Below are 16,813 nucleotides of genomic sequence, written 5' to 3'. Positions count from 1 at the left end.
GAGATGGGCCTTGAAGCCTAGGGTGCAAGTCTGGATGGAGCCACTGCAGGTACAGATCTTGGTGAGGAATTCACCTAACCCAGCAGATACTGCAGGCAAGCCTGATGGCAGCTGGATGGCTTAGCTTCCCAGTCCTTTGTGGCACCTTGAGACTCAATCATGAAATTCCAGCAAAGGTGGTCAGTTATCATTCTTGTGTTTATGCAAACAATCAGGTCAAATTGAATGCAATAGATAAATTGGTCTTAAATTGGCTCTTTAATAAACATAAGGGTGATTTTTAAGGAGAAAAATTATATTTCAATAGGAGTCATTAGAACTGAAATGTTTTCTTTGCCTTCTACCAGATCATTTGTTGTAACTCTTGCTGTTCTAAGTGTTCGAAATACTAAATTTTATAATACAGTTTGTCTCTGCTAGGACACAAGTCCACCTCCTTCTGTGCCCAGGCCTCATCATCACTCTGACAGAGAGCAAGGATCTCTTGGCTCTGAAAGAAAACTTTGTTCCTCTTCAGCATGTAAATAGCCAGAGAAGCCCACCAACGCCCATTTTCCCTAAAAGAATTCAGAGCCAGAATACTTGAGGGAATGTCTTAGGCAGTTAGACAGACATGAGCAGAGCAAGGATTATGGGAAGAAATAGATGGAACCCTGAGATGTGCTTCTCACCACTTCAACTACTTTGAAGCCAGAAATGAAGAAACCTGTGTAGACTCATTCTCCCTTCTTCCAAGGTTTTAGAACAGCTAATAAGGATAGAATCAGTAAGCCCTGAAGCCCCAGATGTTACTCCAGACCAGATCTCTGGACTGCCATTACAATCTCTTGGGTGATGGTGAAAAATACTTCAGCTGCTAAGCACCCTACTCCCCAGGTTTAAGTCTTGTATTGAATCCCCAAGGCTGAAAATCAGCTTGAGGATCAAGGTGGGGGGGGGGGTGATAAGGAATATAAGGCATTTTGGGGGGAGATAGCAATCTGAATCTGTGCCAGTAACCTAATGTATGTTCCTGATAGCCTCTAATTAAGTCACTGTTCCTTTCTGAACAATCTGGTCTAGCAAGACCTATTTACCTAAATACTCCCATTTTACAGAGGCCATAAAACATAAACCATATACAACCCATGGAGTTTATCAGCGTTGGCGCCAGGCCAGGCCTTTGAATGTGGTCTCAAGTCCCCCATCCCAACACATGGGGCTTTTTACAAAGCCCGAGAAAGGTTCAGAAGCCTGATCCATATTTGGGAACAAAGAAACCAAAGGGTATAAACGAAAAGCTTCCTCCATATTCACTCACACAAGAATTTGGAGAACTGGTCCACTGAGTCATTGTACTAGTCCATCTGAAACATCTGAAAATAAATGGGTTTATCCTGGATCTCTGAGTACTCCCTGTGTATTTTTCAGTTGCCTGGTAAATTCTGTAACAATAGAGCAATGTATTATTGTGTAGCCAGGGCTTTCTGGAGAAGTTGAATTTTAAGAATTGTATTTTAGATCTTATATAAAATTCGTTTCTAAATTTAAGAAGAAGAAAAAAAACAGTATGGTATTAGCAGAAAAACAGACAGAAACCAATGGAACAGAATTGAAAGACCAGAAATAAAACAAGTGTATGACAATTTTCAGAGGGAAGGTGGAGGGTGAGGCGGGAAGAGATTAACCAAAGAACTTTTATGCATAACCCATGGACACAGACAACAGTGTGGTGAAGGCCTGGGAGGTGTTAGGAGTGGGGAGGAGATGGTCAATGGGGGAAAACTGGGGCTATTTATAATACTCTCAACAATAAATATTTAAAAAAACAAAACAACAACAATAAAGAGAAATGGTTTCATGATATCAAGTTTTGTCAAATGGTGTACAGAAGGACCAAAGACCTCCTTTTCTTGTTTTTGGAATAATAGAGATGATGAGTTTAATTTAAGATATGTTCTCTTAGGTCCTTGTAGGATATGTAGGTAGAGATAAGCTACAAAACTAATTTGGATATATAAATCTGGAGCTTATGAAAGATGTCCTCACCTATATGTTCACAGTTCTATGGTAGATTCTGAATTGTACCTGTGGTTTCAAAGAACAATTATTTTGACAATGGTCCATATTCACATTAAATATGGACCATTGTCAAAATAATTGTTCTGGTACAATTATCTAGTGCAAAGGTGTACCAGACTTCCTTACCCCATACCTGGGACAAACAAAGCAAGGAAAATTACCTTGGCCATTCCAACTGAACTGGCATTCAATTCTGAGATCCCTTGGTTGGTCTTGTCTCCACGTTCCCATATACCAAAGTCCTGCCATAAAATAACCAACATAACATTAGCAAGTCCTCACTACTAAATGCTTACTAGATGCACAACCCTTGAATAAAAGGCACACATAATAGCAAATTTGGCATACTTATGTGTACCTACAATACTGATTAAGGATATGCCAATGAGGTGCGTTGCCCAGTAAGTTTAAATTCTTGTGGGGCTTCCAAGAAGTTGGCAGACTCCTGAACAGTTGATCAGTACTAAGAACTGCAGTTTGGTCCATCTAGAGAGGGACTTCTTAAATTTTTCCATCAAAGCAGATACCCAAGGGTTCTAAGAAATGGAGCCTAATCCACACCCTGGTATTTTATTTTAACTATCCATTCTAATTTTACTCTATATTGGCATTGAAAATACTATGCACTCACCTATGCACTTTACACTATTATCTTCCTTAATCATTACATTTTATAGATGATAAAACAGCTGCAAAGACAGGTTAAGTGATTCACCCAAGGACACACAGCTAATAAGTGACAAAGCTAGGATAACAGTTCAAGTACTCTGATCCAAAGCCTACATTCTTAACCATTACTCTATATGGCCCCTAGAAAATATAAAGATAACAGTTAAAATTAATTTTAACAAACTTTATTTTGAAATAACTTTAGACTTCCAGAGAAGTTACAAAAATAGTACAGTGAGTTTCCATAAACCTTTACTTCAGCTTTCCTTAATGTTAACACCTGACATAACCATAGTACAACTGTCAAAGCTAATAAATTAATGTCAAAACAACACTAGTTTACTTCTTCACTGCACCCTTAACTGGGGATTCCCATTGCTGTTAAATTGGTGCCAAGATCATCAGTTGACAGCATCCATTACTGTGAGTCCTGCCAGCAACAATTATTAGTGGTGTTTCAATGGTGATTTTCTAGTTCCTTCCTTACCTTTGCAATTCATCATTAAGGAAGAGCTATCATTTCTCCCCTATTTTGATATTCAGTTGTTCACTTATATCAGTAGGAAATTATGAATATTTAGATTTTTATCTTGGTTGTAATAAAATATTTTGTTGCTTGAATTGTTCCAACTTTGGCCTTAGAGAGTTCTTCCAGGTTTGACATGCCCCATTCTTTTTGAACACTTCCACACTTTTGTCACTACATGATGCTCCAGTCTCATCTTGTGTTTTTTATATACCAGCCCAGGAACTAACTATCTGAAGTCTTGGTTTCTTTTACTAGAGAATTATAGTTACAATCCAAGACTTGAGTAATGGCCGAAACCGGTTTGGCTCAGTGGTAGAGCGTCGGCCTGCGGACTGAAAGGTCCCAGGTTCGATTCCGGTTAAGGGCATGTATAGTGGTTGTGGGGGGCGATGTTTCTCTCTCATTGACGTTTCTAGCTCTCTCAATCCCTCTCTCCTCCTCTCTGTAAAAAATCAATAAAATATATTTTTTAAAAGACTTGAATAATGGTGCTCATTGTCACTATGATGTTATTGCTTCTAGACCTTCTCACTAAACAGAACTTGAACATACCCATGTACATACATACATGTACATGCAAACACACTTACACACAATATACCTTACGTACCTGTATTTATTTCCATATTTATCTTAAATTACTTTTTATGCCAGATCTCTGAGTTAAAGCTTTAGGAAGGTAAACCATATTTATCCCATAACTAGTTTGACCTGCCCCAAACTCAGCTGTACCCTTGAGTGTACAGTAGAGATTAGACTCTCAGAAGACACATATTAATTCTACTGCTGCAATCCTTACCTGTAACGGAGAGGAAAGAGAACTCTAATTTTTACCCTGGACTATAGGGTATAAATTTGTACCCAGGCCTATGATATTGGAAGGCAAAGTGATCAGTCAACAAGTAATGTCTGTTTGCATCAAATATTGATAGGGGCAGAAATAGAATGTTGGGGAACGAGCTATAATTATAAGAAATATTAATCATGCTCTGTTAAATGTGATTGTTTTGTTCTGATTAAAGAAGGCTGCTGGCAGCTGCACTTGGGTCCTGGGAACTCACCTGGAAATGCATCCCATCCTCCCATTTGGAGCTGCCTGTTATCATGGAAAGATTAATAACTTTGCTGCAGAAATCAGAATCATCAACCCTTTGAAGACCCACAGCCCTTGCATATCACTAAGCCCTTTGAAGATGCCCAGCTCTCTGCTTACTGGTTAACTGCCGATTTGGTATACCCTTTGGCTACTTTCCAATGTAATCTTTTGTCCTTTTTACCCAATATAAGCAGCTGGCTTATGGGGTGGGGAGGGGCACAACAGATTTTTGTGGATGATCTCTGCTCTCCCCATACTGCTGGCAGTACTGAAATTGTGGATGGAAGGGGCCACATGCTAACCTGCCAAGCTCAAGGAAGGCCTGCATGGCAGTCTTGCAAACTCAGAGACCTAAAGTAACCACAAAGGATGGTCCGAAATTAAACTTTAACTAAAAGCAGTTATGGTGGGTAGTTACATACTAGGTTGGTTTCTTCACTGACAAGGTCAACCTTTACTTTAACCGAGCCTATCTCTCTTTTTGCATTTATAATAATATACGCTGGAAATGTCTGGGTAACTTGTAACTTCCCTTTTTCTGAACCCCTTGGGGCACAACCTAATGTGCTGGGCTTCAGGACACATACCACAAATTCCTTCATTATTATCATGCTAATTGTTCCTGCACCCACCTAAGTATGTGTACAATGTACACTGTACATCATTTTACTTTTTATCCAATCCCAGGGGTCCCCCCGGCCTTTGCTTTCTCAGGCCTCTCTACTCTATCACCAGTGGATTTCATGTAACCCACCCATGTCCCTTCCTTTGATTGCAAAATATAAATATAAATGTAACCTGCCATTCTCCGGAGCATTATCTCAATTCCTTGAGGTTCTGTTTCCCGGCATATGTCAACAGTTTGGCTCAAATAAACTAACAAAAATTCTTTATAGGTTTCAATGGTTATTTTTACATTAACAGAATAAATGCTCATATATGATTCAACCCTGCCTCTGTCTAATTGACTCAAGTAGTGACATGCAGTATGGATCCATTGATTGTCTAGTTATAGCATGTCTATGTTACACTTATCCTTCTGGCAAATATAGAGTGACAGGTTCCAGATTTACCCTCCCACCTAAAACAACTAAAAAACTAAACAATTAAATTAAAAAACTGGATTATTTATGACACATCCATTTTTCTATACAGTGAATATCAAGTAATGAAGAACAGTGATCCCTGAGAGAACAGATGTTAAATATTTTGATTTAATATAAATTTATCCCATATAGTAGTTGTAAGAAAAAAATAACTATTTTGTATTGTAAATACTGAATCAATCCATGTCTACAAATATTATTATACACATAGAAATGTTATTTCTAAGTAGCTAACTGGCCCATAATACTCCCTAGCAATCTTGCTCCTGCTTAAGACCATAAGTCATTACAATAAGACTACAATTTATCCCCAGATTACTAAATACATACCATCAGATATTATACAGTTTGAAAGAAATGAAAACATAGCATCTTGACTCTCTTAACTCCCTTGGGGAGAAGATAAACAGAAGATGACAGAGCTTAGCAAAGAAAGAGACTGAAGATAATTACTGCCAGAAGCATTACAGATTAGTTCACAAAGAGGTGTAGCTATAAGACAATGGTCAGCAAATTCATTAGTCAACAGAGCCAAATATCAACAGTACAACGATTGAAATTTCTTTTGAGAGCCAAATATTTTAAACTTAAACTTCTTCTAACACTACTTCTTCAAAATAGACTCGCCCAGGCTGTGGTATTTTGTGGAAGAGCCACACTCAAGGGGCCAAAGAGCCACAGGTGCAGACCACAGCTATAAGAGAAAGAATCAGTTGTCCAGAATTTTAAAATCACCATATCTTTAAAATCCACTACCAAATGAGCACTTACAGCAGTTTTATATGCAGCTTCAATGTAAAACACAAGGTTCTGGATGAAATTGACTTCATCTAGGCTGTGGATGATATGAAGTCCTGAGAAAAAAGAGAATAAAGACAAAGAGGTGGTCAATGTGATATTGTTATAATTAATGTAGTTATTAATTAATTAACAGGAAAGGAGCACAGGGAAGGCTGGATAATAATAAACACATTATCTGGGACCACCGGGGAAATTTAAAATAATTGTGCTGTCCAGATTTCGAGACCACTGAGTCAACCAAAACTCAGTTATCTGTCACTACTGAGACAATTTAGGACAATTGAGCTATCCTGGGTCCGAGAAGAATGTGCTTCGATGGTCAGTGAGATCGCAATCAATGGGACATTCAAACCATCATCATTGGAGTATTTGGATAGCATACATAAGTTCAGAAAATCAAAATAACTTTTAAATGAGTACAGAACCCAAAACAGCAAGGTTAAAATATTAAACGGCAATTTTTACCCAAGAAAGGTTACTACTATACTTTATCAGTAATACCTGGAAACAGGGCATCGGCCAGAATAGGTGTGTAGACATGGCCACTGAAAGCAAGGCAAGATTTTATATTTAACATCCTAAACAAAGGGGTTTCCTCTTGCTCTCTCTTCCTTGTTGATAGTGTCTTGACTCCTGGCTTATGGGACTCTCAGGCTCTGCACTTGTCCACATGGCCCATAGCATGGGGTTCCTAGACACAATGGACTAATGAATAGACTTGAACTAGCCCCGTGGTTGGCAAGCTGTGAGCCACATGCATCTCTTTGGCCCCTTGAGTGTGGCTCTTCCACAAAATACCATGGCCTGGGCGAGTCTATTTTGAAGAAATGGTGTTAGAAGAAGTTTAGGTTTAAAAAATTTGGCTCTCAAAAGAAATTTCAATTGTATTGTTGATATTTGGCTTTGTTGACTAATGAGTTTGCCAACCACTGAACTAGCCTGATATTACAGTGGACTCAACTTCACTATGGAACAGAAACTCTGGACACTAGCTTCAATTTTCAGTCTGCTGGAACCCAGATACACAATTTCAAGGACTGCTTTAAGAGAAATGGTACTTTGGAAATGTAGGAATATAACAACATGCAAATAAAAATCACTCATTCTCTCATGCAAGTCTTAGAAAATTCTTTTTCTCATCCTATATAATAAAGAGATAATATGCAAATTGACCATCACTGCAACACACAAGATAGCCACCTTCATATGGTCAAAGATGGTGGCCCCCATGTAGACACAAGATGGCTGCCACAAGATGGTCGTCACAAAATGCCACCACAAGATGGCCAACAGGGGAGGGGAGTTGTAGGCAATCAGGCCAGCAGGGGAGCTCAGTTGGGAGGAACCAGGCCTGAAAGGGAGGGCAGTTGGGGTGATCAGGCCAGCAGGTGAGGGCAGTTGATGGCAATGAGGCCTGCAGGGGAGGACAGTTTGGGATGACCAGGCCTGCAGGGGATGGCAGTTTGGGATGACCAGGCCTCAGGGGAGGGCAGTTTGGGGGGACCAGATCAGAAGGGGAGGGCAGTTAAGGGGAACCAGGCCTGCAGGGGAGGGCAGTTAGGGGCAACCAGGCCAACAGTGGAGGGCAGTTGGGAGCAACCAGTACTGCAGGGAAGGACAGTTGAGCAGGGACCAGGCCTACAGGGGAGGGCAGTTAGGGGGGACCAGGCTGGCAGGGGAGAGCAGTTAGGGGCAACCAGGCCAGCAGGGTAGGACAGTTAGGGGCAACCAGGCCAGCAGAGGAGGGCAGTTGGGGGAGACCAGGCCAACAGTGGAGGGCAGTTGTGGGCAATCAGGCCTGCAGGGGAGGGCAGTTGAGGGTGACCAGGCCAGCAGGGGAGGGCAGTTAGGGACAATTGGGCCAATAGGGGAGCAGCTAGGCATCAATCAGACTGGCAGTAAAATGGTTAGGGGCAATCAGGCAGGCAGGCAAGCGGTTGAGAGCAAGCAGACCTGGATTGTGAGAGGGATGTACAACTGCCCGTTTAGCTGAGGGGTCCCAGATTAAAGAGGTTGCAGGCTGGGCTAAGGGACACCCCGCCCCTGGGCACAAATTCCATGCACCAGGCCTCTAGTGATGTCATAAGAACCTGACTCCCAGCACCCAGTAGGGAAAGGGATGCCCTATTTTCACCAGTGGATACTCTAAGGCCACTGATAACAAATGACCACTATAGGCTTTACAGGCAGTCATAATGACTAAATGACCCCACTACTCCCAAGTAATCCTACTCTTCTTAGATACTTTGATTCTTAAACCATAAATATATCACAGATCAGTCTTAGGCTAATCTTCAACTAAGTGAGATACCAGCAGATTTTAACATGGAAGAATTTTAACTGTTATTTGTAGGTATTAATAGGAAGTCTCAGACTCCTGATTCTATAGGTAATTAATTTATAATGTCCTTTAATGTCCAAACCTAGGCATTTGGAAAAAGATAAATCATAAAAGAATTGGAAAGAATCTAAATACTGAGTAAGAAGTAGATAAACATTATGATTCTAAGGAAAACTTAAAACTATATATTTTGAGTAATGATGAGAATTGATTTAAATATAAGCTACAAAAAGATAGTATATCTATCTATACAATAGAGGAATATGCAAATTAGCCAGGACACCATAACATCAGGACCGAACAGCAGGAACCTGAGGCAGCATGGCACCTGGCTGGGGCAAGAGACCTCAGATTGCACCTCCCGCCCCATGGGGCTTGACAAGGGACCTCAGGACATGCCCCCCACCCAGCACTTCTTGAAGAACACATTTGAATACACAGAAATGAAATGAGGTAAGACACGGCAAAGCCCAAGATGGCAGTTTTATATAAAGCAAACTAAAACATTCAGGGCTCTAGAAATGAGGTCAACTAAATGGTCTACTCCACAGTAGATTGATTTATGCTCACTTAAAATTAAGCCTTAACCCCCTCATTTTTAAAAATCACAGTATTGATATATAATTCACATACAATACAATTCATCCATTTCAAGTATGTAGTTTAATAATTTTAGGGAATGCAGTATTTTGCAACCATCACCATAATTTAAAAACATTTTAATTACCCCCAAAAGAAACTCATTAGCAGTCACTCCCCATTTCCCTTCAACAATCACATCCAATTAAGCAATCACTAATCTACTTTAAGTTTCTATAGATGTATCATACTGGACATTCATATAAATGCAATCATACAATATGTCTGGGTTCTTTTACTTAGCATGTTTTCAAGATTCATCTATGTAGTAGCATATATCAATATGTCATTGCATTTTATTGCTATACATATTGTGTGGATGCATCACATTTTATTCATCACATTTTATTATATAGGATAGCAAAAAAATTCAAAGTAAATGCCCATTTACTTTGAATTTTTTTGCTATCCTATATAATAAAATGTGATGGGCATTTACTTTGAATTTTTTTGCTATCCTATATAATAAAAAGGAAATATGCAAACTGACCATCACTCCACCACAAAGATGGTGGTGCCCACAGCAGAGGCAGGGTTTCTGTAACACAATATGGCTGCGCCCACAGCAGAAGCAGGGTTTCCATAACACAAGATGGCTGCCCCCATAGCTGAATCCAAGTTCCCCTAATGAGCCTTAATGAGCAATCAGCAGGTACCTGAGGCTGTGCCCCACCCCCAGGGGGCTTAACCGGGGACCTCAGGCCATGCCCCCCACCCTGGCACCAGGCCAGAGGACATCAGGCCACAACCCCCTCCCATTAGGGCTTGATGGAGGACCTCAGGCCACAATCCTCACCTGGCAGGGCTTGATGGGGAACCTCAGGCCATGCCCCCCACCCCGGCAGGGCTTGATGGGGGGCCTCAGGTGATGCCCCCTGCCCCAGTGCCAGGCTGGGGGAATTGAGGCCGTGCCCCCTGCCCTGGTGCCAGGCAGGGGGAACCTCAGGCCGTGCCCTCCACCCAGTGGGGCTTGAAGAAGGACCTCAGGCTGTGACCCCACCCTAGCACCAAGCCAGGGGACCTGAGGCTGCACCCCCTTCCCTAGCACCAGGCTGGGGGACCTGAGGCCACATCCCCTGCCTGGTGGGACTTGATGGGGGACCTCAAGATGCACACCTCTACCCCAGTGCTAGGCCAGGGAATCTCAGGCTGCTCCTTTCACCTCGGGCCAGGGGATCTCAAGCCATGCCCCCTGCCCAGCAGGGCTTGACATGGACCTGAGGCTGCACCTCCCACCTGGCAGGGTTTAATGGAGGATCTCAGGCCATGCCCCCCACCCAGCTGGGCTTGACAGGGGACTTCATGGCATGCCCCCCATCCCAGCGCAGGCTGGGGGACCTCAGGCCATGTCCCCCACCCAGGCGCCAGGCTAGGGGGCCTGAGACTTCACCCCTCGCCTGGTAGGCTTGACAAGAGTGGGACTGGCCGGGTCTGGATCTAGCCCAATGAGAAAGAGGGCTGGCCGGGTATGGATATCATGCAATTTTAAGGCACATGTGGGTGGGTGGGGACTTGACTCTGGGTCCCATGGTGCGCCCCAGACTCTGACAGGAAGAAGATTTTCATATACATTTTACTAATTTTCTTTCTTCTCTGACACTTCTAGTATAGAAAAAGGGCAAATAGCAATATTAAAATATTTCCTCTAATTAATCCCATTTTAATGTGCATGAATTTTGTGCACCAGGCCACTAGTTGTAGATAATATGTAGATAATATATTATAAGAACTCTATAGATATTGATACTCTCTCCTCTATGGAGACTGCTTTTCTTTGCTTATTTATTTGTTTAGTGACTTGGCTGGACAACTTCAGTGAATTTTCTCCATAGTATGCAGCCTCTGATGTTGTTCCTCAGAGGTTGTATGCAGCCTTGGACATAAACACTGTCACTCCAGGAAGACAGTAGTTTCAGTTTTAGCAATTGTCTCTTTCTCTGATCTATTAAGTGTCTGCCTCTGCTTAAATACCCAGTTGTTTATCTCCCCTGATTACCAGCTGATTGTTCTACTAAATTGTACAATGCCCTGAGTCATAAATTGTTCCATCTATCAATAATTAAATTCAGGCCCAATTTCAGGTGGTCTTTGAGACCAATCTTTGAGACTTCTTCTGACCCTAGAGAGGGCTGTTTGGAGTTGACTCTTCTCTGTAAAAACTTCTAGATAGTCTATGGGTTAGCTTGTTGCTTTTTTAAATTTATTAATTTGAGAGACAGAAAAGTGGAAAGAGAAAGAGAGAATGAGACACAGAGAGAAACATTGATTTGTTGTTCTGCTTATTTATGTATTCATTGGTTGATTCTTGTATGTTACTTGATTAGGATTGAACCTTCAACCTTGGCATATCAGGATAATGTTCTAACCAACTGACCTACCCGACCAGAGCTCTCCAGGTTTTGTAATGGGACTCCTGTTCTGACCCTGGGGTGTCTGCAAGCTAACCCCTTCCAGAAGCACTGCCAGGATTAGCTTCTTAGTCTTATTGAGCTACCAGCCTCCTCTTCATTTCTTGAAGGCAAAATCTAGTTTTTTTGTGAGTACCTTTAGGCTTCAACTTTTCCACACTCTTTTCCAAATAATGTCAGTTCTCTTGGGAAGAGTGATGATGGAGCTTTCTGTTATTCTTGTCTCTTTCTCCCAAAGCTACTAGAAAGTTGGGCCAGGACTATTATTCTGGGCCTGCTCTGCTTAGTGTTAACTTCTACTCCATGAGTGGGCCTGGGGGATAGATAGGGAATTCCAAATCTCTTCGTTATTCTTGGCTAGACTACAGCTTCTGCAAGATAGAGTTGGGGAGAATGCTGGCAACCTCTCAGGAAGATCTCATAGATCTAGAATGGAAACTAGAGGAAAGGGAAGCTTTTAATCTTATCTATATCAACCTTGAGTATTGCTTCTGTCATGATGCATTTGGGGCAGGGAAGGGAGTAGATGGTACCCCAAATACCACAATTTCTCACTGCTCTTACCAAAATTTTGATTTCCTTGAATAAATGATTCTATTCTCTACTTGCTTTATGTCCTTAGGACAATTTCCAGTGAATATAATTTTTTTTAATTAATTTTCATTATTTATGGTCATTTTGCTGGAGAGAAGATCTGTTGAAGTCAACTTCTAAGTCTCTCCTTTTAAAAAGGTTGAGATTTTTAAGAATTAAAAAATGTACAGAGGACCAGCTGGTGTGGCTCAGTGGGTTGAGTGTTGGCCTATAAACCAGGAGATCACAGTTCAATTCCCAGTTAGGGAACATGCCCAGGTTGTGGGCTCAATTCTCAGTAGGGTAAGTGCAAAAGGTAGCCAATCAATGATTCTCTCTCTTCATTGATGTTTCTATCTCTCCCTCCCTTTCCCTTCATCTCTGAAATCAATAAAAATATGCATTTTTAAAGGAGCACAAAGAATTACTAAAATTTCCATGAAAATCTCTCATATTCTACCAGTAAATTACCTCTTACATTTATCTTTTTCATCCTAAAGACAACTGCCTTACATGAGTTTTCCATCATTTCTTGCCTAAAGTATTTCACTAACTTTCTACGTAGTCTTCCAACGTAATTTTCTTCCCCATTCAATCTATCCTCCTTCTAATGGAGTTAAGTATCTAAAACTTTCTAACTATTTAACTTGAGTGGCACTCTACTGATTCTAATATAAAATCCAAACTACTTAGCATAATACACAGGCACTTAAACAGCTAGCCCCAACTTTCTAGCTTCATCTCTTGCCATTTTTTCATATCTATCTTTCACTCTAAACATAGAAGTACCTTTTAAACTTCTGTGCTTATAGTCATGCTATTCCCTTCCCTTTTCTGACTTATTAATTTCTACTTATTCCTACTTATTTCTTAAAGGCCTGATAAAAAAAATATCTACCTTATTCTAAGAACCTATCAAAGTCAACTAATTGAGTTGAAAATCAAATGTTAAGTCAGGAACCAACAAAATGGCATTTATTGCATGAATGTATATATGTCTTATAAGCCTCTATAGTACATTTCTGCTGCTTTCCTGGGCTCAAAATACAAAACCACAAAGAATATTTAGACACTTTTTGCTTTGTAAAAACATATTCCAGAGTTGATATTAAAAGGATATTAGAAATGAAGTTATAGTTGCCATTCTATTTAAATAAGTACAACCAAAAGTATATTTATTCGGTAAGAAACCACCCTTCCAAAAGAAGGGAATATATAGGTAGCCATATTATAATTTTAAGAAAAGGTTATTCAGCCTCTGAGCTGTTTGTCCAGGGAGCGGAGGGTGGAGGGAGGCTTTATTACCAAAAATATACAAGAAAAGGAGAAGAATATTCTGGGGTAATTCTCACCCTGAATGTTTTTAGTACCAAGGAGCCCTTGGTGCTCAATGCTTTTAGTAACCAGATAGGAAGATAAAGAAATTAAAATATTAAAAATGCGGTATTGTGACAAGTGTTATTTACTACCTCAGGAAAATCTGGCAAAGGTCCTGTTTCATTTACAAACTGAATATAATTAGATTCACTATCTTCCCCAACTTGTGAGAAATCAAAGGGAATTATGTTGATTCTTATGTTTTCAATTTTCAGGTAAAGCAACTAAAAGTAGTAACAAAACCATCCAAAAAGGGTATGATATTCAATAATAAAAAGTAAACATTTAAATTCTGATTCCTAAATTAATTCCCTTAAATACAAGTTAGTTGCCTAGAGAAAGATGCCTTGTTCATAATCCTATATAATAAAAGTGTAATATGCAAATCGACCAAATGGAGGAGTGACCAGTTGGGGGTGGGGCCAGCAAGCAGGTGGCACCAAGCCAGCCAAGGAGTGTGCCAGCGAACAGAGGGAGGGGACAGAAATGGGATTGGGGGAAGGCAGCAACCAGTGGCAGGGCATGGCACCATCCTGATTGTCTGCCCAGTTGCCTCCCACAGAGGCCATGGGCAGCAGTCGGGCAATTCAGGGTGGGCCTGACTGCTCACCATCCCCAGATAGGCCTACTGGGGTCACCTCCCACAGAGGGAAGCCAGACTAAGCCATCATTTGGACATCCCCTGAGGGCTCTTGGACTGCGAGAGGGTGCAGGCTGGGCTGAGGGGCCCTCCCCAGTGCACAAATTTTTATGTACTGGGCCTGTAGTGTATCTATGTGTGTGTATAGAATGAATATATATATATATATAAAAGTTTAAGTGACCAGTCAACTGTTCGACTAATCAAAGGAGCCCTGTGACACACACTAACCAGGGGGCAGATGTGCAATGTAGAAGCTGCCCCCTGGTGGTCTTTATGCTCCCACAGCAGGAGCGCTGCTCAGCTGACCAGGATGAGCGGAGCCAGGATGAGTGGGAGCAGCTCCTCCCTGCTGCCTGCCATTTCCCTCACTACTATATACTTCAGGGGATGTTGGATGCCAGTTTCAGCCCAATCCCCACAGACCACACCAAGGGACCCCACTGGTGCACAGATTTGTGCACCGGGCCTCTTGTATACTGATAAAGAGTTGTATAAAGTAGGTGATTCAGTTTATGTTAATATTAACTATAGGCTTGTCAGTGCATAGCATGAGAATAAGCAATAAACTTAGTCCTTACCCATTTCATAGTATCTGAGGATTAATAAAAGATAAAAACTAGATCTCAAAAAAATTGTTTCTCTTTATAAAACTTGCAAAATATCATGCTTTCAATGTGCATCTTTGAGCAATGTAAAGAGCTTTGTTTTCTAGAGAAGCCATGTGTGGTAGAGCAAGTACTCCACACTGCTGTGGCTCCAACTACTCTGTCCTTGTACTGACCTGAGGCAGTCATTTGTGCTAAGAAGAGCAGGTACACCGAAGTAGCATCCAATTGCAGGTGTCCCCACTGGTCGTCACCCACTACAGTGGCACAGGTTTTTGTGTTGTACTTGGCATGGAGGCTATCCTGGGTACTCTGACTGTATTTGAAGGACTCTACTTTATCCACCTGAAAAAAAAAAGAAGACATAGAAGGCTCTGCCAAAAAAGCAACCCATATGACACACTTCTATAGTACTCTAACTAAAACAATTAGTTCCTGAAGCTTAGATTTGATTATGTGTGCACCTGATATATAATAGTAACTATTATACCTTTAAATGTGGTTCATTAAATTAGTGGTTTTAAACCTATTTGATAAGGTAGAAAATGAAAATATCTAAAAATTTGAAAAGTAGAAAAGAAGGAAAAAAAGAAAGAAGAAATGATGGCTGTGAGATAACCATAGAGAGAGCACTAGTAAAAAAAAAAACAGTTTAGAAGTCTGGAGTTTATTTCTTTTATTTTAGACTTGTTACATGACTGTGGTCATTTTATTAATTTGGACCCCAATTGCTTCTTCTAATAAAATATTGGTTTCAAGAAAATTAATTCAGATTCAAGGTGTGCAACTTATGTAAAGTTCTTTTACAACAAAGGGAAAACACATTTTTTTGTAAAACACTTTTTAATGAAAAAAAATATCATAAACCCCTAAAAGATAAATCATGTCCTGCTAAAATTATTTGCAGTATGTTCAGTAACTCCTCAAATAGGCAAGAAAGAGACAATCCAAAAGAAATAGTCAAAAGACCTAATAGGCAATTTAATTAAAGACAAATGCAAAGTTTTAATATGCACATGAAAGGATGCTCAACTTAACTCAAGATGAAGAAAATGCAAATTAATGCAAGGAGATATAAATCCTTGGCTCCTGATCTCCAATCATAAAATCTGAAACACTTATAAAGGATTTTTACCCTAAGTTTGTAACCAACATTTATTTTATATGGAGCTATTTATAGTTTTTATTAATTTTATTAGTGTGAAAATATGTGTTTCCCTTCAGAGAGATTAATGTTTTTAATAACAGAGTGCTGCTCTGGACCTGTTGAGGGCATAACATACTGTAGAGTATATAAATGGTAGAACCTTCTAAAATCTGAAAAATTCTGAATTCTAAAATTTATCTGGCCCCAAGGATTTCAGATAATGGCTTATAAAACTATCATATTTTACTCAATATACATAATTGCATGTACAGCAATGCAAAGTATACTAAAAAGCATTTGCAGAGGGGCATATAAAAGACCATGAGGAAGCATTCCAGTGGATGGTAAAATCATGGATGACATTGCTGCCTTCAGTTCTACAACTTTTCTAAAATTAGTGTCTACTATTTGTGAAAGAATATGTGTGTGTGTGTGTGTGTGTGTGTGTATGTGTGTGTGTGTGTGTGTGTGTGTGTTTGTGTATTATGAACATCCCCTAAGGGGTAAAAATACTATTACAATGTGCTTTTATTAGAGAGGGAGCTGTTAACAATAGCATACCTGTCTGATCATGCAGTGCAGCAGTCCCCTCATCAGCTTCACTACACTCTGCAAAAATAAATGGAAGGAAGACTATTATAAATATCCCTGGATGCAGGAGCACTTACTCAGCAACTGCAGTTGGTAGATGACCTTTTGAGAACAAGTAACCCTATCCTGGGCTCCTATTTACATGGCATTTACTTTATATAAATACACAGAAGACTAGATTGCAGCTAAAAGGGGAATCAAAAGCTGCAGTTGGAGACTCCTTCAAG

At 40.4% G+C, this 16,813-nt stretch overlaps 1 protein-coding gene across 3 annotated transcripts in view; it reads right to left on the bottom strand.

Annotated features, from left to right (window-relative positions):
- PHKA1 (phosphorylase kinase regulatory subunit alpha 1) overlaps positions 1-16,813 on the bottom strand; it is a 205,390-nt gene that overhangs the window by 175,969 nt on the left and 12,608 nt on the right. For 2 of the 3 annotated variants that reach the window (XM_036439888.2, XM_036439889.2), the window contains exons 3-6: positions 16,557-16,604; positions 15,025-15,193; positions 6,233-6,315; positions 2,223-2,303 (exon numbers count right to left, since the gene is read on the bottom strand). In XM_036439888.2, the coding sequence (XP_036295781.1) occupies positions 2,223-2,303; positions 6,233-6,315; positions 15,025-15,193; positions 16,557-16,604 (381 nt within the window). The remainder of the gene's footprint in view (positions 1-2,222; positions 2,304-6,232; positions 6,316-15,024; positions 15,194-16,556; positions 16,605-16,813) is intronic. The other variant, XM_045582388.1, reaches the window with a different exon arrangement.

This window comes from Pipistrellus kuhlii, unplaced genomic scaffold, assembly GCF_014108245.1.
Source record: "Pipistrellus kuhlii isolate mPipKuh1 unplaced genomic scaffold, mPipKuh1.p scaffold_m20_p_16, whole genome shotgun sequence".
NCBI lineage: Eukaryota > Metazoa > Chordata > Mammalia > Chiroptera > Vespertilionidae > Pipistrellus > Pipistrellus kuhlii.
The sequence above is the reverse complement of the archived record's forward strand: the minus strand, read 5'-3'. Positions and strand labels throughout refer to the sequence as shown.